Source organism: Hakea prostrata, chromosome 4 (genome assembly GCF_041222555.1).
Source record: "Hakea prostrata isolate BN-2017 chromosome 4, UWA_Hpros_2, whole genome shotgun sequence".
Lineage (NCBI taxonomy): Eukaryota > Viridiplantae > Streptophyta > Magnoliopsida > Proteales > Proteaceae > Hakea > Hakea prostrata.
In genome coordinates, this window is record NC_142603.1 from 54,141,137 (window position 1) to 54,166,185 (window position 25,049).

At 37.0% G+C, this 25,049-nt stretch overlaps 1 protein-coding gene across 8 annotated transcripts in view; it reads right to left on the bottom strand.

Annotated features, from left to right (window-relative positions):
* Positions 1-1,433: 1,433 nt before the first annotated feature.
* The window catches only part of LOC149019665 (uncharacterized), a 28,403-nt gene continuing 4,787 nt past the window's right edge, over positions 1,434-25,049 (bottom strand). The window contains exons 4-6 of one of the 8 annotated variants that reach the window (XR_016173111.1): positions 23,374-23,556; positions 3,389-3,451; positions 1,434-3,049 (exon numbers count right to left, since the gene is read on the bottom strand). Coding sequence is in view for 1 of the 8 variants with exons in the window: in XM_089153635.1 (XP_089009761.1) it covers positions 12,331-12,505; positions 17,376-17,438 (238 nt within the window). In the remaining 7 variants the exon portion in view is untranslated. Of the gene's footprint in view, positions 3,452-10,903; positions 12,506-15,515; positions 20,701-23,373; positions 23,557-25,049 lie in introns of those variants that run through there. The other 7 variants (XR_016173110.1, XR_016173107.1, XM_089153635.1 and 4 more) reach the window with 7 other exon arrangements.

Sequence of the window (25,049 nt, forward strand, 5' to 3'; positions counted from 1 at the left end):
GTAGATACTCGCACCGATGCATTGATATTTTGCTTTTACATTAAAGTGGAAACTAGAAACTGCAGACATTTATGAATGTCTTTTCAAACTGGACATTTCAAATGTTTTTGAATAAAGCTTTTAAGTTCAGCGAAATCTTGCCCATTTTTTGGCAACATTTCGCCATTTTGCCTGGTTCGCTGAACAATACTTCGTTCTTTGGCTTCAAGTTAACTTACCCTTTTCTGTCATTGTGATTAAAAATAAAAGAAATCTATCCTTTATCCATGTTTTCATAGTATAACATTCAGATGCTACTAAAAATGCAAATGAATATGGTGGTTGCTAATTATGGATATTAAAAGGGCCACCGTTACTAATGAACCCTCAGGAATGAGGGTCAGTTAACTGGACCCTAAAGAACCAGTTTGGTTACGGCTAACTAGAGTAAAGCTTTCAGATTTTAGGAAATTGGGGATTTAGGGGGTTTATGAGACGAATTAACACTGGGGTTTATGACTCAGACGTAAGGGGGGCAGGGCAGCAGATCGATCCAAGTTTGTAGTGAAATCAAGTTGAACTGGAACTATGATCCTAAATTTTAGGGGTTTCGAGAAAACATAGGACCAGCAGAATAATGGGGTTTCAATGGGAACTAAGGACTGAGTTGGGTTTTGGAATAGAACTAGGGTTTAGTAAATGTAGGGTTCAAAGGGATGATGGAGCTATAACAATAATTGAATAGGGTACACTGTTAGGAGGAATTCTTGGAAGGAAGCACAGACAACTGGTGGTTGTATGGCCTGGAATTTGGGTTAGAATGAATTAAGGTTTAGGCCAATCCAACTTCAGAAAAGGGGCATCTACTAAGGTTTTGATGGAAGGATGAAGGGGCTTTTGGATTAAATTCAAAAGTACACCAGGTCAGAAGGTGATTCAATGGATACTTGAGCTTGTTTTAATTGAGGAATTGGGCTGAGGAACCACAGGAATTAGTTAAGGATTGAGGAAAGAACCAGAAATTTGAAGTAGAAAACTAGGTTAGAACATTAAAGACAACTCATAGTTGTTGCTGGTCTTCAATGGCAACAAATTTTACAGTATGTTCCTCATAAGAATCATTGTAGAGAAGACGAATCTTCAACTTGAGTTGATGGGGAGATTTGAGTACAACCTCTTGGTCGTCTGTGTGACAATAATTTGACTAACCCCCAGTCCCAACAGCAACTTGTATTTCAAACACTGTGAGCCCAACCAGCTTCTGACTTTAAGCACTAAGCAAAAGGGCATTGATCCCACACTGTAGACGAAAGCAACAGTAGCAGCAACTTGCAAGCAACAAAAAATAATCAAACATGCCAACAAGCTAACAAGCTAACCCAAAAAATAATCAAACAAGCTAACAAGCTAACCTTGGTCACATTACTCCATATTAGCATGTAATTAGGAGCCCCCACTCTCCCTCAATTTGAGTAGGAGGAGATAAGTAGAATGTTAATTTACTTGAATATTTCATTGAAATTATGAGCCAACAATAAGGTAACAAACAGTAAATTGGACTTGGATTTGCTAACATGAGATTCAATATAGGAGAAGTGTAGATTTTAAACAAATAAGACAGTCTAATACAGTTGTTCATGAATCACGAGGACTACTCATCCAAATTCCAAATAGAGGTTAATGATGCTTTGTTAGTAAAAAACTTGCACAAGGCATATTAAAATGATAATTAAGAAAGCTAAGGGTACAAACTACAAACTACTTTGTAAAGTAGGATAAAATCACATACTGCTCCAGTACCAATGGAGATGTTTTTACTTTTGGCAGCACAACATTTCCAATGGCAAACATTCCACCTCCTTCTATACCACCCAAGCAGTGAGCAAACAGCTTTCTCACTTTACCTGCCGAAGCTAGCTGAGATATCATGGATGTATTTTTTTTGTCCAAAACCAAGAACTCCACCAAGAGTATCATCAGATTGACCTGTGTCACCACTAGATTGTAAAGCACCACACCTATCACAGAGACATAAAGAGAACTATATAAACAGCACAAAATGGGTTTTCACATATGAATTGAATTTCCTTGATTTTTGACACTGATATGCTATTCTTGTTATTTTAAGAACCTCAAATTCATGGATTTCTGGATCTATATGGTTTGTTTTCATGGTGGTGGTTTCTTATTAAAGCAAATCATATTCCTTCCGTCGGGATTGAATGCCTTCTCTTTTCCAAAATTCTTCCGAGGGGTCTCCCATTCTTCTGTCTCTCTCTTCCTCCCTCTCTCTCACTACATTACATTCTCTCTCTCTCTCTCTGTTACAGTCTCTGACACCACTGGCTCTGTACCCCTGTAAGGCGTAAGCTTGATGCCTGATAGTGCAAGCAAAGCAAGAACCCCACTTTTTTTCATCTCTCTTAAACCATCTGTCTTCCTCTTTGTGTGTAAAAACCTGCTTTATTTTTTAGTCCCCCTTCTCTTTCCCCATGGCCAATTCCTTTTTGTGCTCTTTCACTACAACTATAAGCTCTTGCTTAGTGCTTGACTTGAAATCCCACCAACAAAACCCACCTTCATTTTCTCTTTTCTGCTCTCCTCTTCTCCCCTCTTCTCCCCTCTTCTTCTCCTTCACCATTATTAAGTCTGATTGCTCCATTCAGCCCATCTTCTTTCTTAAACTTCTTTTTCCTTAATACCTGTTTCTTTCTGTAGAGTGTGTTTTTTAAGTTTGAGTTTTTCAAGATAGAAGCTGATGTAGGAAGTCTGTCTTTGTTAATCCCCTGAGGCCTGTACTCCAGTAGCAATCAGAGGAAATATTTCATGCTGTGTGCTGCTCCTGTTATGGTCTCCATGCCATTTTTTATTTCAACTTTCTATTTCTGAGTTTTCACTCGATATTCCATCATCATTTCTGTTTGAGTTGTTGGCTTGGCTAATCTGTTGACTCCCTTCCTCCCTTACCTTTCTCTCATTCTCTTTCATTAGTTTTAGAGATGCTTAAGTGTATACTGTATATGCATACAGTGAGAAGAGAGTCCATGCCCACCACCAATTCAAGGACTATCTGCAAATTACAATCAGAAATTAAATAATAAAAGACCAGAACTCTTTTAATTAGAAAGAGTCCAACTTAAATAAGAATATAAGAGGATAAAATTTAGTTGAGACTCTTAAACCAACCAGACATGAAACTGAAATCTGATTTGCTTTGAAAGAGGTGCATAAAGTAATTAAGAAGCATATACAGAAGACTCACTGTGGCAATTGGTAGGAAGGTGTGATTCAAGAGAATAACCAGGGTAATTCTCAGACCATAAAACCATAAAAAAAAAAATTTAAGGTATTTCTCCATTCAATTCACTAAATTACCAAACTAAAAACAAAAAGATCTTAACAAATATACTTGAAGTTTGGCTGCTTCTGCTTTTTGTAAAGCCTTCAGCTTCTTCATCTCTTTCTCTTTAGCCTGTGATGCTAACATTAAATGGTCACTCAATAGGAACGAAACAAGGTATATAAAGTTCATCGTAAGAACGGAACTATCATCCATTATAGAATCCATGAAACCCATAAAATAAGGTTCATCACAGATAGAAGATATTAAAATGACAAATGATTTATTCAAGAAAACCATCAAGATATTGTGATGAAGAACTTGTTTTATAGTGTTTATGGTTTTAATCGTTAATGTACCAATAATTCAATCTATGGCTCAATAGAATCTAGAAGTTGTGTAGATTGTATTGTCCCATAATTCGTAGCTCAGACTCAAATCTATCTATTTTTGCATCTTGCTAAGCTATTCTTTCATCTTGCTCAGTTGCATTGTGCTTCTATTGAGATATTTTCTCTCTTTGTTTCGACAAAATGTCTTTTAATTTTTCATTTTCCGATCTTAATTCTTCAAATTGAGATGCATTACGTTTCTCACGTATAACCTCTTTGCCACACAATTTTTTAGTAGTTAGTCTAGCACCCCACAAGCACGCTTTGCCGCGAGCATAGGATTTAGCAACTTCTTTGGCAGCAGTTTCAAAGATTTCTTCCCACACCTCAATGCTTTGTTGGTTTTCTTCACTTTGTTGTCTCAATTTGAACTTTATCCTACAGGTTACATAGAACAATAACAATGAGAGTGAAGAGGTCAATATTGATAGGAGTTTAAGAGAAAGATTTTATCACCACTATTAGATACATATGTTAGAATGCAAACCATAAGCTTCTCTGATGTGGGATCAATATATCTTCTGGACTTCTTTGACTTATGTGTGATGTCAATGTCAATGCGAGTAGGAGATAAACGTTCTGGATGCTAGTCTTTCTTAATAAAAAAATTTTTAAGTCAAATATAAATAAATATGAATCTATAAAAAATAAATGATTAATATTAAACAACTATAAATTTAAAACATTTACATGTACCTTCCTTTCACGTATCACTCCAAAAGTTGTATCCCCCGTCGTATGACGCATAATTTGCTTAGACTTGTTATTACAATTCTTCAAGGATATTTCCTATATTGAAAATTTTATGCGATTAAAACAACTAAGGTGGTGTTTGGTTCCGCAATTCTGTGGAATCGGGTTCAAAATGATGTTTCTAGGGAATCATGAGCCTCTGGAATTAATTTCTGTAGAATCATATTCCTAAAAAAAAAACTATTTTGTTACCTTGATTTTGGCAAGTGAATCTGTCAGAATCACCATTTGGTTACCCTGATTCTGAAAGTGAATTTGCCTAAAAAACTGCTTGGTTACCCTGATTCTAAAAGTGAATCTACTTTGTTAATTTATTTGATTAAACAAAGAGCATAACAATAATTTACAAAATTCAATACATCAACCATGAAATTATTAAGACACATTTATTGGTCAAGATTAAATATCACTAATTAAACATGAAATTATTAGAACCCAATTATAGGTCCAACTTCCAACTCAGTACAATTGTTAACGAGTTCATCCTAAGCTTTTTGAACCCATGGTTGTTAGTAAGTTTTGGTGAAAGGGATGTCACTAGGGTTTTAAGGTATCTAATCCTCTAGCATTAAAATGGTCTTTTTCTTGGGTTTTAATTATCAATCACTTATTAATAATCTGTAATAATTCTTATTCTGGGTAAGCTTCTTGAAGGGCTTTCAAAGCTTTTCACAGGAAGAGAACGAAAATCAACCACATCGCTCAATTTGGGACAATCACAAGTGTAAGAAGCTCACACACCCATGAAGATTTTAGTTTTATATGTGCAGTAAACAATCTATACCAAATATTTGAATGTTCAATAATTTCAAGTTTTCAATTTAAAATTGAACATGATTCAAAGAGTGAAGGTATCCATCTATTCAGGAGTGCTATCTTTGTGAACCAATGCAGTTCTCTTTAAAATCATTAAAGAAGCAATATTTGGAAGTACCTTACAATTTGTCAACCTAATCCACAAACTTAAGCAACTAATTCAATCCAATCCATCAATCTTATTTACTTATAATAACCTAATCCATCAACTTAAGCAAGTTATTCCTTCCAACTTGCACTAACAATTTATTTGATTGTGTGTGTGAGCACTGCTAAAAGGAAAAAAAAATTGTATTTTAGACAATGATAAGCCAGAGAGATTGCCTCCTCCAACCAGACATACGTTACACCATTCCTAAGGCACAAAGAAACAACCCAAATAATGAGAACCACCCACACGTAGAGACTATAGTTAAAAATTCTCTTTCTTATCTTCATTTGTATTTGAGCATAGTTGACTCCATTGAATGCAATTAGTATTTAAAAAAGTTATCTCAATCTGAACGAAAACTACAATAAACTAGAAAGCCTCAATTATCGGTCAAATAAAAAATTGTGAATGGTGAAGTCATTTACATTGAATTCTTCATCAATACATTTAGTACTTATCATCCCTTCCCACTCAATTCTTGGGATATGGAAATTTAACGACTCAATTTTCTTTTATTCTAGTGAGTTGCCTTGGAAATTCATAAAATACATGGAAAAGGAATACATGTATACAAAATTTTATGATTTAAGTATATAAATCAGCTCATTAAATTTTTGAGAACATCTGCTCTCTTCAAATCTCCTTTTCTTTTCTTTTTTTGGGTAAATTCAAATCTCCTATTTGATTGCTTCTAAAATTTTGAAGCACATAATCTACCATTCAACAGTTCATACTTCTTATGTAACATAAGAGCCATTGTCTATCAATCTATCATAACAGGGGCATCAGATGCCCTTTCAATATTAAGTAACAGCAGGCAAAATAATAAACACACACCAGTGAAATGATCTTGTCTCGATAATTTAAACAGCCCTCCAGAAATCCAAATCCCGAATGTGTATTATAATCAGAGCCTGTTATGAAAAAAACCAATAACCAGAAGGGTGAAACAGACATGACAGTTGAAGTTTCTTGTAAGTGTGGTAGATATTTATTGTACTTATGGGATATGGATCTCATATAATGCCACCTAGGAAAATTGTTCTTGTGTGAGTTCAAATTAAATTTTTTCTTAGGCCTGGCACAACACAGAGGGCACTGGATTGCAAGATGGGTTTGGATCTGAAAGCATTTGTTTAAAAAACAAATAATGATTGTACATGTCCCAAAAGGAATTCAACCTGTGTATACTTCCCTCTGTGTCTAACACCTATTGTTTTCCAAACCCCTCCCCAGTTCTTTATACCTGTTAAGACATTATTGTTTTAACTCTAACCATGGATTGACCAGTTAAGAGTACGACTTATATCCAATCCACTGCATTTTGCTAATCAACATCAGAAGATTAACACCACTATAAAAAAAACTGCATGTAAAATAGTGTATCTCACTTCCTAAGAGGTTTACCATACCATCTAAATCTCATCAATATAAGAAAAGAAGTGGAGAGAGAATTGAATAATTTAGTCTATGAACAAGCTAGGAATCACTCCTATACCTCCTGGCTGATCAAACAATAAACTGGCAGATGTATAAAAGTATTGTTTTGAGCTGAGCATGTTAATTCAGCACTGAAATACTGTTGCGGTAGTTGGATGACCTATTTCCATCACACAAAATTGAAATCCAGAAGAATTTCTTTTGGGGGAAAATGAATCAATGCAGCAATTTAAAATTGAAAATTCCACATCTAGTCCTATTGTTCAAGAAGACTGGTCTTCAACCATCCAATGCCAGCTGATAAAATCACTCCTCAGCATTGCAGTCTATGCTTCTTCAAAATTCTCGTATTCAATCAAAGCGTAGCCTTGAATGACACACAGAATTTCAATGATATAATCCAGGATTAGATGCCTACAAGAAGATGAATATTCCTCTAAATAAAACCTAAATTCATCCAGTTGTAGCATCCATTTCAGAAATTGACATGGAATGCATTGAAAAGATGCCTGAGAACAAACCACTTCCTCAACTTATGCTATGGGTCAATCTATTTGATCATCATAGCCAACTGATCTCTGAGTTCTTTCAAAGCTTTGTCCTTCCTCTCCCCCATCTACCTCAAATAGCAGGAAACAGATACACATTGAGGAATCAGCAAAATTCAGGTGGAACAAACAATAAGATAATATTAATCTTATCAACTCTATTTGTTTTATACTAAGATCCTTCTAAGGAGACCAACAAAGGGTTGGTTGGGGGATTACTGTAGTCAGCCATATAACTAGAAATTGACAGCCAAATTCTTAATAAATGAAGTGCTACTCAAGTGTGGCCAATCATGTCCATATCAAATCAAAACAATGGGACCGAACCAGTTCAGTTGAGTTATAGATTTTTGAGTCAGAGGCCTATCTGGAGAGCAAAAATATCGGGTTGTGGATGTAGCATCCAATCACAAAGACTTTGCTAGATAGATGAGGCTTAAAATTTTGATAAAGTTTCAAGTTTTTGCTGAAGAGAGACGATCTTGATTTGTTTTTACCTGTTAATCCTAGAAGGTACATTCTCAGAGGATGTGATGACAAAAACAGGTATGTCTTTTACATATGAAGATTCCTGTAGAACAAAACCCCAAAAAATCTATTAAGCCTCTTTGAAAAAAGAATTACTAGGTGAGAAAGATTCATAGAATAGAGAGTAAAACAAAAAGAGTAAAAACAAAAACAAACCTTGATTTAATTTGTGAAGAAACAAATGGCTGGTCATGGTCATTGTTGAAGTATATACACTTGGGCTATTTACTGTTCACGACACTATTCACGTGAACAGTAAAAATCTGTTTTTACTGTTCACGATTGTTCACGTGAACAGTAAAATCTGTGTTACTGTTCACATGAACAGTATATGCTAGTGATGCTACTCTACTTTCTATTTCTAATGTTGAAGTCTTGCTACATAAGTTTTGGGAGTTTTTAGAAAGCATAGTTTCTATTTTGGTAGTAGGTCTATTTTCAGAACTTTCTATTTTTAGGAATTAGGAAGTTACTAAAGCTGTAATTTTTTGTTTCCTTTTTCTAGAGGACAATTACTTGTCTCTCAAGTTGTATTAGATTCATTAGAAGCTATAAATAAAAGGGCTCTATGATTCTAGACTCTTAAGCAAGAATCACAAGCCTCTTCTACTAGTTCTTCAGCTCTCTTCTTCTTCTTATTCTCTCTTTTATTTGTTCAAGTTCAGCTGATGTTTTAATTATTTAATGCTTATTTTCTAACATGGCATCAGAGCAAGTTTAATCAACTTAGGGACTGTTTTCTCTCTCTTGGCTGCCCAGTTTTTTTCTTCTTTTTTTTTCCTTTTTCTGATATAGGGCAGCCCCAACCTTCGCTACAATAATTGTGCATGGTTGTCCTTCTTCTTTAACTTTTGAAGCACCAAGTATCTATGTATTAATACTACAAAAAGGCCCTAAGCTTTCTGGGGATATGTCTACCTATTTGATTCAACTAAGGCTGCTACTACCCTTTTTTTGTGTGCAAATCTGAAGTTCAATCTGCACTATACTGATGTCTTGGGATTCCTCTTGATTCTTGCAAAGATATGCCCATAATTCGGATTGCAAGACCTAAGTATTGTCTTCCATTGTTTGTGCTATAAGTTTAGTTGCAAGTCTTATACTAGTACCCCTGTTTCATTGAATTTCACTCTTCTGAAAAATTCTACTTCTACCTTCTTGCTTTACTACTTCTTCCGTTGTTTATTTCAGAATCAAGTTTAGCCTTCTTTTTATCTAATACTTCTACAAAGACCTAGAGGACTATTTTTCCTTCATATCGAGATCTGTTAAGAGTTTCAAATCTAGCAGAAGTTTACTGCTATGGTCTGAGATCTGATATTATCTGCTACTGTAGCAATTGTTATTGCACTTCTTCCGAGTGGATTGCTGCAACAACTACTGCAATTTTGAGATTCCAAGCTGGTTCAATATTTTATTTTTTCCTGATCTAATTTGCTCCTGCCTAAGGGTTAGCGGTCGTCCTCCAGAATTTTTTTCCCCTTGGTGCACAAGACTTTGTCCTGTGAGACGATTTTCTGATGCTTGATCAACTTTATTGGTGAATAATACAATGCTCTGTGGCTGCTACTTTTCCTTTCTTGGTTTCTTTTGTGTTCATACTTAAGATGCTTGTCACTGGTCATCATTAATTGTCCATGTGTAATGCTACATGTGAGGGGGAGAATGATACCTTATTTTAGATCTACTCAAGATGTGCTGATGGATATTATTTGTGAAGATCTTTGCCCTCAACTTATGGCATTCTACAACAATATCATTACCTATCTTTACCTATATTGCCCTTTTACCTACCTATTTGATCTGTAGTAACCCATACTACCTTACTTACTTGGACTGCAGTAACCTATATTGTCTTTTACCTTACCTACTTGGTCCGCAATAACCCATATTGTCTTTCACCCTACCTACTTGGTCCGCAGTAACTCATACTGCCTTTTACCTACTTACTTGGTCCGTAGTAACCCTTACTACCTTACCTACTTGGTCCACAGTAACCTATACTGTCTTGGTCCACAATAATCAATATTGCCTTTTACCTACCCATACTTTACCTATTACTTGCCTTCTTGCGAAAGATTTATATGGACATTTGAGTTGTAATTTTGAAGGTTTAGCGTGGACATGTCTCCTTTCTACTAGCATTACATGGATAATGCTTTTTGCCTAACTACTACTTGAGTTCTTGTGAAGCATTTATATGGACTTTAGAGTTACAATTTTGAAGATCTAGTGTGGATATTTCTCCCTACTACCGGCATTATATGGATAGTGTCTTTGATCTTGCTATACTTATGGACTTTGTTCGTCTTCAACATCGTCGATTGTTCTCAATATTGGATGGTTCTATTGATATGAAGAATTAAAGTTTTTTTAAAGTTGGTGTTGATTATCTCCTGGGTGAAGTTTTCTCAGTGTTTGTCAACATCTACCATTGCTACACGATTCAACATTGGTGCTACTTTTCAAGTTTATTCTTATTGTGCAAGCTGAAGTTTTCTTTGTGTACACTCCAGCTTGAGGGGGAGTGTTGAAGTATATACACTTGGGCTATTTCTTACTCACGACACTATTCACGTGAACAATGAAAAAAATTTGTTTTTTTTTGTTCACGCGCGGGAAGATATGCTAGTGATGCTACTCTACTTTCTATTTCTAATGTTGGAGTCTTGCTACATAAGTTTTGGGAGTTTTTAGAAAGCATAATTTCTATTTTGGTAGTAGTTTCTATTTGCTTCAACTTTTCTTTGAGTTAGTTAGGAATTTAATATTTGGTTTTCTGATTTTTTGTTTCATTTTTCTAGGGGACAATTACTTGTCTCTCAAGTTGTATTAGATTGGAGAAAATATGATCGAACCTGGTTCAAGTTTGGTTTGACCTTCAACTTCGCGGGACAATACTTGTCTCCGTTGTGTGGAAATAGTCGACTCGCGTGGGACCTCAACTCGACGAGCCGGGTCCAGGAGATAGCTTGCTGAGGAAGAAAACTAAATCAGCCATAAGCACGCCCTAATCCGACTTATGGATAGGTTAATTACCCTAGTGACGGCAGACACAAATTGGCGGCTGTCACTTATCACTATTGAAGGGATAATCATCAAATAACCGTGAGGTTATCCTAGAGAGTCCTCTACTAGTTCAAACTAGTAGAAGTTTATCGCTCAACGGATCAAACTATTAGAATCCAACGACTATCCGAAGAAGGCTCAAGTACATCCAACGAAGAAGATTCGAAAGTACACTCTATATAAACATCACCTACCTACAAGAGGGAGGACACACACACATTTGGACGTAAACACTCAGATGCTTATGATCTAAATCGTTTTCCAGTTATTCATTCCTTAGCTCTATGCTTCTACCAGAGCCGTTTTTGATTAAGTTCATCGACTGACTTAGCCTTCGGAGGTGGACTCCCGACCCCAGCGGTCGAGCCACATCTGACGTTTCCGTTTTGCGGGTCATTCTAAGGAGATCTAAGGGCTGAGTAGATTTTGGACGCATCAGATTCATTTGAAGCTATAAATAAAAGGGCTCTATGATTCTAGACTCTTAAGCAAGAATCACGAGCCTTTCTACTAGTTCTTCAGCTGCTGTTTTGATTATTTAATGCTTGTTTTCTAATAGTCATGAAAACCCAGAAATTGTCCAAAGTACTCAAGCATCATATTATAAATAGAAACATCTAACAAATATCAGAAAATGACCCATTTAATGCTATATACTACTACTTTACCTGAGGAGCTTCTTCAATCCTACAACCCATCCAACCCAACATATGTTATAAATAGAAACATCTAACAAATCGAGCTTGCTCTCTAGAAACATCTAACAAATCGAGCTTGGTCCTTTTGACATCTTAATTGTGCCCCATGACAATCTGATCAACTACATGAGTGGAACATAAGAAATAAAATGTACCTTTAACAATACATGATGAAAAGAGAAATGTTTTTACCTCTTTGTTGCATAAAAAAATACATAACAATAAAGTAACAAAACCCACACACATAAGAACAAGAATCCAATAGCCAACATTGTGATTCGGTCCAACAGAATTTGAGTGTGTATGTGTTCACTTGGGGCTCGCCATCCAACACCCAATTTTTTTTTTTGATACTGAATAAAAACTTATATTAGTTAGAGAAGCAATTACATAGCTTGTTAAAGTCTACCACAGCATTAGTATGCTGGTAGTCTCTAGAGGACATTAATGCAAAATAATTTAACCAAATTTGGAGTGTTGGATGGTAAGATCCTTTAGGTTCAGGTCTTTAATATTACATATTATTTCTACCAAAATGAGGACATAGTTTATTGGCCATTTGTGATGGTTTCTTGTTGAAATTAGAGATAGCACTTTTTTGTCGTTGCACCATAATTCATCTAGTTTGATGTTCCTTTGTTGTGCTTGGTCTAGACCATCTTTCATCCCAGCAAGTAAGGCCTCCATTTGATTTCCATTCCGTATTCCTCCAGTCTTGACATAGTTTAACCTTCCTTTCCCAAAAAGGCCAACACTCCAGCCGACGCTGTTTAGTACTGAATTGTGTACCCCTGCACATATCAGAAAAGATAATTTAGTTGGCTGAGTAATCAATTTACAAAAACAAGTATCAGGTTTGTTACTTGTAGTAGGAGGTTCATGTTCTATTGATTCAGAGGATTGTGAATCTGAAAGCTTTAAATCATTTATCCAGTTTAAGGTATTATGTAATACTTTACTGGGATTTGGATTTATTTTGTTGAAAACTGTGTCATTTTTTTCTTTCCAAACAAAGTAGCAGGTTATAATAAAAACCGACACCGTTCATTTTTTTGTAGCTCTGTCGATTCCTGGATCTATAATGAAAGAGCTGCAAAAATCTGTAATAGACGAATGTCTCCAACATTCAGTTCTTAGACCTAGCGGCCCTGCTGCCCAAATTCTTTTCGTCCAATCGCACGAAATGAAGACGTGCCATAATGTTTCGACCTCTTTTCCACAGAATTCGCATGTTGGATTGATCGGCATCCATTTTGCAGGGGTTTCCTTTATTAGTAGTCCTGCATTTAACAGACGCCAGAAAAACATCTTAAATTTTGGATGAATGGTTAATTTCCAAAAGAAAACCCACCATCTTTCGATGCTGTTTGGATTTTGAAAGTGTCGAGTTTGTGAAAGACGTCTCCTAGCCAATTTGATTGAAAAATCTCCATTGTTAGAGATAAGAGACATCCATTCATCAGCCTCGGTAGATAGGTTTATATTAGCAATGCCATAAAATTGAGAGACTTGAGGAAGGGGTAACTCCCTGTTTTGATGGATGAGATAGCTTGCCGCCTTGGCAACTGTTGAGTTTCTCGAACAAATGTTTGTATCCGGTGTTGAGTATGATCGATGTGCTACGTTTTATATCCATGGGTCAAACCAGAAGGATGCATTACTTCCGTTTCCAATCTTTCTCCACAACATTTTTTCCAAAGTGGGTAGTACACCTAAAATGCTATTCCATGTCCATGACCCCTTCTTACTCATTACCTTAGGGTCAAAGGGTGTAGACTGTGGAAAATATTTTGCCCTTAGAGTTTGAGCCCATAGTGCTTCAGGGTTCTTGAGCATTCTCCAACCTTGCTTCAATAGCAAAGTTGTTAACCTCCTCCATTCTCTTAAAACCCAATCCGCCATATTGTTTTTGTAGACAACATCTATCCCACAAAATGAGTGTTAGCTGCCTCTACTTTGTAGGATCTCCAAGCCAGAATTTTTGGCATAAGGCGTCTATATTCTTGCACAGGGTAGCTAGGAACTTGAAGCATTGCATATGGTACAAGGATTGTGCTTGAAGGACCGATTGTAGAAGTACCCCTCTCCTTGCAAAGGATAGACTTTTTGCTTTCCACATTGCCATTTTTCTCTTCATTTTGTTGGTTATAAACTGTAGATTTTTCATTTTGGATCTACCATGTATCAATTTCGAGCCTAAGTAAATCGAGTCTCTTCTCATTTCATTTACTCCCAGGATTGATAATATCGCAGTTTTATCACTGACAGTAACATTTCTGCTAAAACAGGCTCCACTTTTTTCAAAGTTTATTTCTTGGCCCGTAATATCAGAGAAGAGTTCTAGCACAGCTTTGAGAGCCATCGCATCCTCTTTTTCTGCACCTGTAGAATAGAAAAGTATCATCCGCAAATAAGAGATGGGATATCTCAGGGGCTCTTCTTGCCACCTTAATTCCTTTAAAAAGATTGAGTGCTCTATATTCATTCAGTAGTCTAGACAGGATTTTCATAATGAATAAAAAGAGATACGCGCTCAAGGGGCATCCTTGACGCAAACCTCGGGTTCCCGAAAACCAAAAGTATGGGTTGCCATTCTATTTGACTGAGAATGTGGCGGTAGAAATTAGAGACTCAATCAGAGCACACCATTTTGGATCAAACCCCAGAAAATGAAAGATCTTTATTAAGACTTTCCACTCTACCCTATCATAGGCTTTGGACATGTCAAGTTTGAGGGCCAAGAACCCATTTCTACCTCTCTTTTTGTTTAAGAAATGGAAGATTTCTTGGGTTAACATAATGTTATCCGAAATTTGTCTGTTTTCCACAAAAGCTCCTTGACATGGTGAGATGAAGTTTCTCAGTAGCGGTTTTAGCCTACGAGCCAGCAGTTTCGCCACAATTTTGTAGCTTACATTGCAAAGACTAATTGGTCTAAAATCGACTACCGAATTGGCATTGTCCTTTTTAGGAATAAAGCAGAGAAGGGTGTGATTTGTGCCAAAAGAATAGTATGGTTAAAGAAAGAACGTACAAACTCACAGATTTCAGTGTTTATTAGATCCCAATTTTTCTGGTAGAAATAGGCATTAAAGCCATCCATACCAAGAGCTTTAAAGGGATCCATGGAGAACACTGTTTTTTTAATTTCCTCGATAGAGGGTACCCTTGAGATCTCTTCTAGGTGAACTTGAGTAGACATATCCGAGAATAAGCATTCAATGAAGGAAGGATCCAAAGGGTTAGAGGAAGTGAATAGATTTTGCATGTAACTAGAAAAAGCTTCAGCTATTTCGAAAGGGGTACTTACCATTTTGCCATTGTGCACCATTGTTTCAATCTTCCCTTTGTGACGGTGTAGTTTAGAGGTTAGACGATAATACCTAGCGTTTCTGTCCCCATCCATGATGTATTTACTTCTAGATTTTTGAAACCAGAAGTGTTCCTCCGCCTCAAGTGCCATCGCGAGTGCTTGCCTTTTGGCGCTTATTTTTTTCCAGTCGGGGGACGGTTTGGTCTCTAGAACCTCAATTTCCTCAGATATATTGCAGAAAATATTGTCAATGTTTCCAAAAACATTTTTATTCCAGTTGACTAGAAAACAAGAAAGATTTGCCATTTTTTGGCAAAGGGGAGAGTTACCTTCACTTACCCAAGCTTTTTCGATGGCTTCTACAAAAAGAGGATGGCAATGCCATGCATTTTGGTAGTGAAATAGTTTCCTACCTTGAACGAAGTTGTTGGCCACCCGGAGAAAGATAGGGTTATAATCAGACCCAAGTAGCTGGTAATTTCGATTGGCATTCGTGAACATGCCAATCCAGGAAGGGCAAGCCCAACATTTATCAAGTTTTGCTTTGATTAAGTGGGGTGGTTTTTGTCTGTTGGACCAAGTGAATGATACTCCTGGGATTGGAATCTCATGCAAGTCTAGTCCAAAGATCAGATTTTGAAGGAGTGGGAGAGCAGGAGAAGGTTTGAATAGATTTCCAAGCTTATCATTTTGGGCCATGATTTCATTGAAATCTCCAAGGATGATGAAAGGTATGGTGACAGATTGTAGGATAGAGAGAAGGTGTCCCCAAAAACCTTTCCTAAGGGCATATGTAGGTGGTGCATAGATGAAAAAGGTTATCCAATCTTTGCCTTCAAAAGAGCAGTTGATTGACATGAGGGATTCTTCCTTTATCAAAAGGTTGCATTCTAATCCAGTCTTTTGCAAAGTCCAGATACCACCTTTTAACCCTTTTACTCCTTGAATGTTGCTAAAACCAATGGATGAATAATTCTTGAAAACTTTTCCATTCTTCACCAGATAGCTCTCATGATCACTGCTTTTTGTCTCACACAAAAATAGCAAGTCGGGTTGACTTTTCTTCAGTATTTTTGAAAGACATTGGGTTGTGAAAGCCCCATTAATTCCTCTTACGTTCCATGACATAATCTTCATTTTTGAGCACGATCTATCCACCGGTCGCACTCACCGTCTTTGAAATTAGAACAACCACAGTTTTACAAAAAAGGGGCCAAGTATATCTAGTAAATAGAACACGTTTAAAGGATGAAGAGTGGGACCAGCCTGGTTAGAGTATGCAGTTCCAACAAAATTATAATTGGCTTGGGAGTACCAAAATAGTAACTAAGAACAACCTCAACCTTTCAAAACTTATTTAAAAAAAAAAAAAAAAAAAAAAAGACACCACACATAGACAAGGAACGACCTTAATTAGTATAAAAAGGAGAGGACTTCAAATTTTAGACCAACTAAGAATGATTGCAAATAAGAGCATAAAGTAAACAATGTACTGATCAAAGATTTCAGCATACAGGTGATAGGGGAATACCTGAGGGGCTATAGAAGCTGGATTTCTAACCTCTGCCTGGTTATTGTTTGGCTGAATGTCAGTGTGAACTTCAAGGACCTGCTCATCTCCATTCTGCGTTGGAAAGCTCATGTTATTCATGTTGTTGAGATGTTCAAAGACTTGATGACAATTCTCCATTTCAGTCTTAAACAGACAGAAAACAATTAAAGGCTCAGAACAGTTATGGAGGACATGGTCCAGGTTTGAACAAGTGAGGCTACTGCGGTTTGGGCAGTTGAGAACTGCTCAACTCTTCTTCGTTTCAGCTGGTTTGACTCGATTCCCGTTGCAAAGGCTATAGTAGGCATCCCTTGTTGTCCTTCCTGCGTCTCAGCATTGGTAGTTTGAATTGGAACTTCTCTGTTACTGATCTTCTCCCCATCAATGCAATCTTCTTTTTCCTTAAATTTATTCTCTAGATTTTCAAGTCTTTCAACTAGATTGGAGAGAGTCGATAAGTTTGGTTCAAGTTCTTTGTTTTTTATCTCTTGAATCTGCATCTGCTAAGCTTCTACATGACTTTTGAGCAAAGATTCAACTTCATTTTGTCGCGAATGTAAGAGTTGCTAGTCCAAGTTTGGTCCATCATCACTTTCAACCACAATCTGCTTTCCTTTTGTTGTAGCTTGAAAGTTCTCCTTATTTTCTTTGTTTCCAGTTGTCGTTGCTGCCGTAAATTTTCTTGTTGATGTTGTCATATGATGCTGAAGCTGTAGAACCCTCCTCAATTGTTTGAGTCTCCCACATCTTATCTAGCCAAATAAAAGAATTTAGATGGTTACTACCATTTGGGCACCTGTAAAATCTTCGACCTGGATTTTTTCTCATTCTTTTAGTCATTAGGATCATCCTTCTTTGCCTGCAATAGCAAAATGGAGGTTATTGTTCCATTCCAAGCACAGCCTTATGAAAGTAAATCTGAAACAGATGACCCACCAACAAGAACATATTAATAGACTAAACCAAGATTTGCCCACCTATATTTGAAAATTAGGCTTAAGTTCACTTAATAAATCTGCATGGGATTCAGTTTACACATTCAGTTTTTATCGGAACTAGATTAAAGTCTAGAGACTCTGGACCATTATGGTGGGGCTTGTATTTCAATGCGGATAAGTCAGAGAAAATAAGCTTATTCTAGTAGGAATAAGCCTATTCGGTTACACATATGTTGGGCCGATGCAGTTGCAACTTGCATATTTGTGGATGGACAGACATGAAACTATCTGGAGAGACTGACAGAAATGAATCAAGATACAGACCAGGAATCAGTTCCAATAAGGGTTGGTAGGATTCTACTGTGATCTGCAATTTGCAATTTGCAATTTTCACTCATTTTATATTATGGGATCTAGATACGTAAAAGACCCTTATCTTCCAATTAGCTTGTCAAAGTCTGCTTGAGGTTGCCTGGCTGGATTCAGATCCAATTCTGCAAGTGTATATATGTAACCAGTTGATTGACAAAAATAGAGTTGGACATTGAACAAAATTGAATTGAGTTTTCTCTCTGTTGTTGGTGTTCTGCTCAACAAAGTTGAAAGACACTGCAAATTTCCAACTCTGGCCTCTCCCCATCTCAGATGCAATCTACCTGTCTTCCTCATCTTCTCATTTCCATGCTACCCATTATTGTTGTATTTCCTTACTTATCCCTGGCTGTGTCCCGGTGCTACCCATAAGCAGTTTAAACTGACCATCAATCTCCCTTACCCCTTTCCCTTGCTTACTGAGGCCCTGGATGGGTGTTCCTTCAGCCCAGGAGAATCTTGGCCAACATTGAGGGCAGCTGAACAATGTAAATAAAAGAATTGCCAATAGATTCTTAATTTGAATTATCTAATATTCTTGTGGGCGCAAAGCAATCCAATATGAGGGTTTCACAACCCAAGATCACATCACCTGGCTTGATTCCAGTTAGTATCAATACCAGATCACTCTCTGATTACAGGTTGTAAAGACCATAAGTTTGCCTATACCCATTGACTATTTTTAACTCTACAAGTAAGAACCCCAAAAAAAAGGATTGTGCCATATACCTTAATATCTAAATCTCTGAGCTTTCAACCTATACATTGGCAAAATAGGACCTGCTGATTTTTCTGTTCTTTGATTTCTACATTCTGGTTCAAGTTCCTAACTAGGACATTGTGAAAATTACTTGGTTTTATAAACACTAACCTCTAGGTGGTTAAATATGGGACCATTTGGATAATCTTCATAAAATATCAGATATAAAAGGGGCCTTACATGAGCAATCTACATTCTGGTTCTGTTTGATATCCATCAATATTTTCCATGTCAGCAACCACATTCATTCTCTTTGAACTTATACAAACTCAGAATTGAAACTCATTTTAAACATCTCAATAAAATTAGACAAAAGTACACCTGCAAATACATTACTGTATCAACATAACTGCAAATACATGACTGTAGCCCAAAATATTAAAGTCATTCAACAGCACTAAACATCAGCCATATTTATCTAAGAACTTGATGACGGTTGCCCTATCCTCATTTTTCTCCGAAAGGAGTGCATCCGCAAGGTGGATGTGAGTTCCAAAGAGGTCTTTTGCACGCATCCGAGTCCCCAAGTCAAGCTCCGTGACTGCATTAATGGCATCACATAGAAGTTCCCGGTTGTTGTCTTGAGCCTTCTCAGCAGCAGCCCTCTCATGACAAAGCTTCACCATGTCTATCAAAGCAATAGAGATATTCTCCAAGGGAGCCCAAAATATTGAAGTCATTCAACAGCACTAAACATCAGCCATATTTATCTAAGAACTTGATGACGGTTGCCCTATCCTCCTTTTTCTCCAAAAGGAGTGCATCCGCAAGGTGGATGTGAGTTCCAAAGAAGTCTTTTGCATGCATCCGAGTCCCCAAGTCAAGCTCCGTGACTTCATTAATGGCATCACATAGAAGTTCCCGGTTGTTGTCTTGAGCCTTCTCAACAGCAGCCCTCTCATGACAAAGCTTCACCATGTCTATCAAAGCAATAGAGATATTCTCCAAGGGAGCCCAAAATATTAAAGTCATTCAACAGCACTAAACATCAGCCATATTTATCTAAGAACTTGATGACGGTTGCCCTATCCTCCTTTTTCTCTGAAAGGAGTGCATCTGCAAGGTGGCTGTGAGTTCCAAAGAGGTCTTTTGCACGCATCCGAGTCCCCAAGTCAAGCTCCGTGACTGCATTAATGGCATCACATAGAAGTTCCCGGTTGTTGTCTTGAGCCTTCTCAGCAGCAGCCCTCTCATGACAAAGCTTCACCATGTCTATCAAAGCAACAGAGATATTCTCCAAGGGATCCACTACTTTCTAAACTCCTTTCTTCTTCTTGTTAGAATTTTCAGACTGGTCATCACCTCTTCGCCTACTTCGAGATCGACTACTTTCAGCTCGAGATGGATGGGTACACGACATGTCAGCTGTATTATCTCAGGCTGAACACTCGAGTTGCCAATCTCATTCTCATCCAATTGGATGTTGAACTCATAGGCTGCAGGTGATTTCAGTTGTGAGTCATTGAAGAAATCTCCAACAGTTCCAGCTTGACCGCCAGTTGCAATCTCATTACCTAGGGCTGCAGCAACTTCTAAGTGAATGGAACGCACTGAATGGTCCTTCCAATATTTCTGCTCCTGCAAATTCAAAATATAAATTTTCAACTTTTAATCAACTATAGGGGCTGCCTATTCACTCACTTTTTCTGCTAATGTGCAGCGGCGAGGAAAGTGTTTTAACCTATAAAATGATGGTTTGGTGAAGATCAGTTACCTTTACTTCAATCCAGAAATGGGGGGTAGCATCAAACCTCTTTTCACTTGGATTCCATCCAAGTCCACTTTGTCTTTGCAAGTCGGATAGCGCACGCAACCTACTTTTCCAAATCCTAAAATGATTGCGGCATTGCTCCCAATCATAATTGGACCCAAATTTTTCGTAGATTTGTTTGCTAATTCCCAACCAATGCTCCTTTTTTAGTCCGTTGTCTCCCGCCCTCCCACTAGCATGGATTTGTAGGAAAAACTCTAGTAGAGAAAGAGACACCTCTTATAGGCCATGAGGCTATGTCTCTTCCTCTTGACTATGAAGCATTTTGAGAGTCCATCTGCTAAAATCATAATTGAGTCACAAAAGTAAATACATCCGGTTAAATCATAATTCTAACATTTGAAGCAATCATAACTTGAGTTTTGACATGAAATAATACCACAAAGTTTGAGACAAAGTAAAACAAAATAAGGTACAATCCAAACTCAAACTCAAATTGAAGTACATTAAAATTTAATCATTTGATTATGACTCAGTCTCTGATCCCATGTCTTCATCATCAACATTTGTTGTTGCTTATGCATTCCACATCTGTATAGTCACCAAGTCATTTTGGAATGTTTCTGCATCAAATGAGTCTTCATGGTTCTCTTCACTTTCATCAAAATCACTACTTTCCTCATCTTCCCCCAAGTGTGGTGCGGAAGAGGAAGCTACTGTTGGCCCTGACCCTCCCTCGACTCCTGGGAAAGCCATTCCTCCTCTTCTTCCAAAGAGTCGTGGTTTAAAATGTGGTTGTGAAGCAATACACAAGCTATCACAATCTTAACTTGAGTTTTGAAAGGAAACTCCGCTTGAGTTGCCAATATCTAAAAGCGACTCTTCAACAAACTAAAAGCACCTTCTATGACTTAGCGTAACCTTGTGTGCCTCAAGTTAAACAACTCCTTCTCATTTTTGGGTCTTTGATTTCCCCTCTTCCATTCCTTCAGATGGTACCTAACATTTCGATATGGCCTCAAAAAACCTCTTTGGTTGGCAAAACCAGCATCAGCAAGATAGAATTTACCAGTTGGAACCACTAATTTTCCATCTCCATCTCTATGGAGAGCATCATCCAAAATGCGGGAGTCAGATGTAGACCCTTCCCAACCAGCAAGTGTATACGTGAATTTTTTGTCATGGTAACATGTAGCTAAAATGCTTTGTGTAATAAGACCCTTCCTATCTCGAAATGTCCTATGTTGTTCAACAGTACCCATGCTTGGTATATGAGATCCATCAATGGCTCCAACGCAATCTTTGAAGAATGGGTAAAAGCTTTGATGGTTATCTGCTATCTTCTGATGTGTGGTGAGACTAGGGGGTTTTAAAAGCAATGGGTGTAGTTTCATCATTGCATTTAACACCTTATTAAAGTGTCGACTCACTGCCTCCCCAGAATGCCCAAAATTGTTCTTTAAAGTCAACTTCTTAATGTGGTGTCCAACACAATGTAGAAACATCGTTACTTGTTCCTCAACTAACAACAATTTGTTGTCTTCTAAGAGCCCCCTCATACGCAATAAATTAACCAAGATGTAAAAGGATTTTTTGTTCATTCTTGTTTCCTCACGACATGTACGCTCGGTGCCACCAATAAAACGTTGGGTTTCAAGAAACCCACGTTGGCCATCTACTCGATATGGTTGCCTCTCAAGGTATGTTCTTTTAATGTATTCAATTACGTTGAGAATTGTTGTGGCCACCAGAAGAACTATCAACTCATCGTCATTCATGTTGAACAAGGTGAGTATGCGTTCTCTAAATTTAGGTCTTGAAATGTGATCATATAGAAAATGTATAAACCAAACTGAAATAGATGACCCACCAACAAGAACATATTAATAGTCTAATCCAGTGGAACGAGAAATAATCTTTGCATTTCTTTTGTTGTCTTCTTTCCTAGTGTCTCTCTTTCCCTCTCTCCCTTCAAAGCTGTTTTTATCCTAAACCTCAATAAAGGACTGTAAGAGAGACAACTTCGGTTGGTTAAGTGTAGAGCTTACTCAAATGTATCACATAAAATTCCTGAATATCATAACAACTAGATGAAACCCTTGTGGGCTACAATTCAAGTTACAGATCAAATATAGCTATTGGGTATTCTTAGGTTTGTTGTGGGACAGAAGCTGTATATGGGAAAGTTTATTTTTTGGACTCTCTTTTCTGTATGGGTATCTATAAGTTCCTTCTTTTTTGGGTATTCTTTCTTTCTTTCTTTTTTTTTTTTTTTTTTTTTTTTTTTAATTCTAAAAGAGAAAAATCCTTACCATGCATAGCCCTAGTAACCTTAAGATATCAATCACGGACAATGCTACTGTCTAAACCAGTAGAATCTACTAATTCATACTCTTAGACAGGCAGAATTTCTTGATTGAAATCTACTAAACCATTAGAATTCTCAAAACAATCAGCTGAAGAAATGGTTCCCTTGTTCTACAAATGCTATCTAAAATCAAAACACCCACTCTGTTCACTTGAACCCTAGGTCTGTAACCATTATGCATGTGTTGCACTTTCCTAAATGATCACAGTTGCTAGGATGTTGATCCCATGGTCATCTAAAACTAAACTTGTTGATCATTCTGTGTCTAGTCAAGGAAGAACATGATCCTACTCATCATAAGACCCCTATTTAGTATATAAACCTATACCATAAAAGGTTGATAACTACAAGAGGTATATGACCTAATCATATATCACATTCATATTAACCCCACAATCACATGGACCACATCATATTGGGTTGAATGAGAACCATTCAATTTTCAACGAAAAACAATGAAGAGCACTGAACACCCCCATGTAAATGGCTCTAAAGGTAAAGCCAAACCAGGACCTCACACTTCCTTAGCCAATCATCCCTTACCAACTTGATTACCCCCTTGGGGCCACACACATACATCATATTGAGCATTTCTAAATTTCATACAATCACATGCACCCAAAAAAAAAAGGTTTTCCAGATTACCGAGCATACAAGTACATCAGCTCTGATGATCAAAATCTGGTTGATCAGACCTCGACCTTTTGATTCTGTCAGTTAAGTATATCCTAGCTTTCATCCTGGCCTGAACCTTAGTAAGTTTAAGACCAGCAATAACACAGGCCCACGTACTTTCGCGAATTAAACTGCTAGACGGCAATAATACTTCTACAAAAACCCAGCAGAATAAAATAAATAAGGCAATGATACATTCATGTGTTCTATACGAGATTAATATGATTCCTCTGTAAGAAAACCACACATCGATTTAAGAGATATTAACTTAATAAACAAAGTAATAGCATTCTCTAGCCAAATTTTTTTCCATCAAAGAAACACCTATGGTACTACAGAATATCCATTATATAACTCACAAATAGACAAAATAAAGTTCATAATGTCTACAATCATTTGAAAGGACAAAAGAGGTGCCCACTTTTGCAGTCATCAATAATCAAGCAAAAGAATAGCATGTAATAGATATCAGATATTAAACCCACCAACATTTCATCAAAACAGAGAAGATTTCAAGGAAGAATAGCCTACAAAATTAAATAAATTTTCATTCTATTCAAGCTCACAGACAAAGTAACAAACAATTTACATGCTGCATACTCATAATCTCCCCCTCCACCCCCCTTCATATATATAGATGGAAGTACACAAGCATGGGCATACTCATAAAAGTCAGCACTTAAAATATGTCAAATCTGACATTCATCTTTGTAAAAAGAAACCCATTAAACATTAAAGTTCAGTTCCTCTAGAGGGGAGACCAAAGAAGCCTCCAAAAGTCTGAAGATATAAGATAGATTCTTCATTCCATAGTTCCAAATTTTACGAATTGGAACATGAAAGGTTAACCAGATACCAATGAGTTCTAAAGGATATGGAGTGATCAAGTTCTTAAAAATTGAGTTTTTCTTCAATATGTAAAACCTATTCATGAAATTTTTATAACTTCTATGAGATTTTAACGGCAATAATACTAATTAAATTGCAATCATGACAACAGTCTAATATTTATTTATACCACAAGTAAAACATAAGAGTAAACAGGGGAAAACATAACTAGAGAAGACTATCAAATTGAGTACTGTCAGAGGAAATCTTCAATTACCAAAACTCAAAAACTTAAACAGCAACGATACTAAAGTCATGCCCAGAACTAGTACAAATCAGCCAGAATGATTTCTAGTGGAATGATGCTTTTGTTGAGGAAGTATGACCAATAAGGAAATTTACCTACAATAACCATATTCAAGATCTCTTGAGTGATGAATTTTGGCTAACGCAAGAAGAAAAATGTCTAGTCGTGCCCTTGTATTGGAATTACCTACTACTACTGTTGGATTGAGTCGGTTGACAGTAAGTCCATTGGTTATTCAGTGAAAACATTAAGAATAATCTAAACATAAAAGAAAAAACCGATTCTTTTTCACTGACCGGACAGCTTAACATTACTTGGAAGCACTTCAACTAAATAATCAAGAGATTTGAACATGGTAGGTCATAAGCTACTACATTGTACCTTGTCAGGATCTAATAAAAATAAACCAACACTTAGGATCTTCTACTTGTGATTTGGTAGAAGTCGAACCACAAGAAGAAGCAGGACCAGCGCTGAACAAGAAGAAGATGCAGGACCAGATTGATGCAAG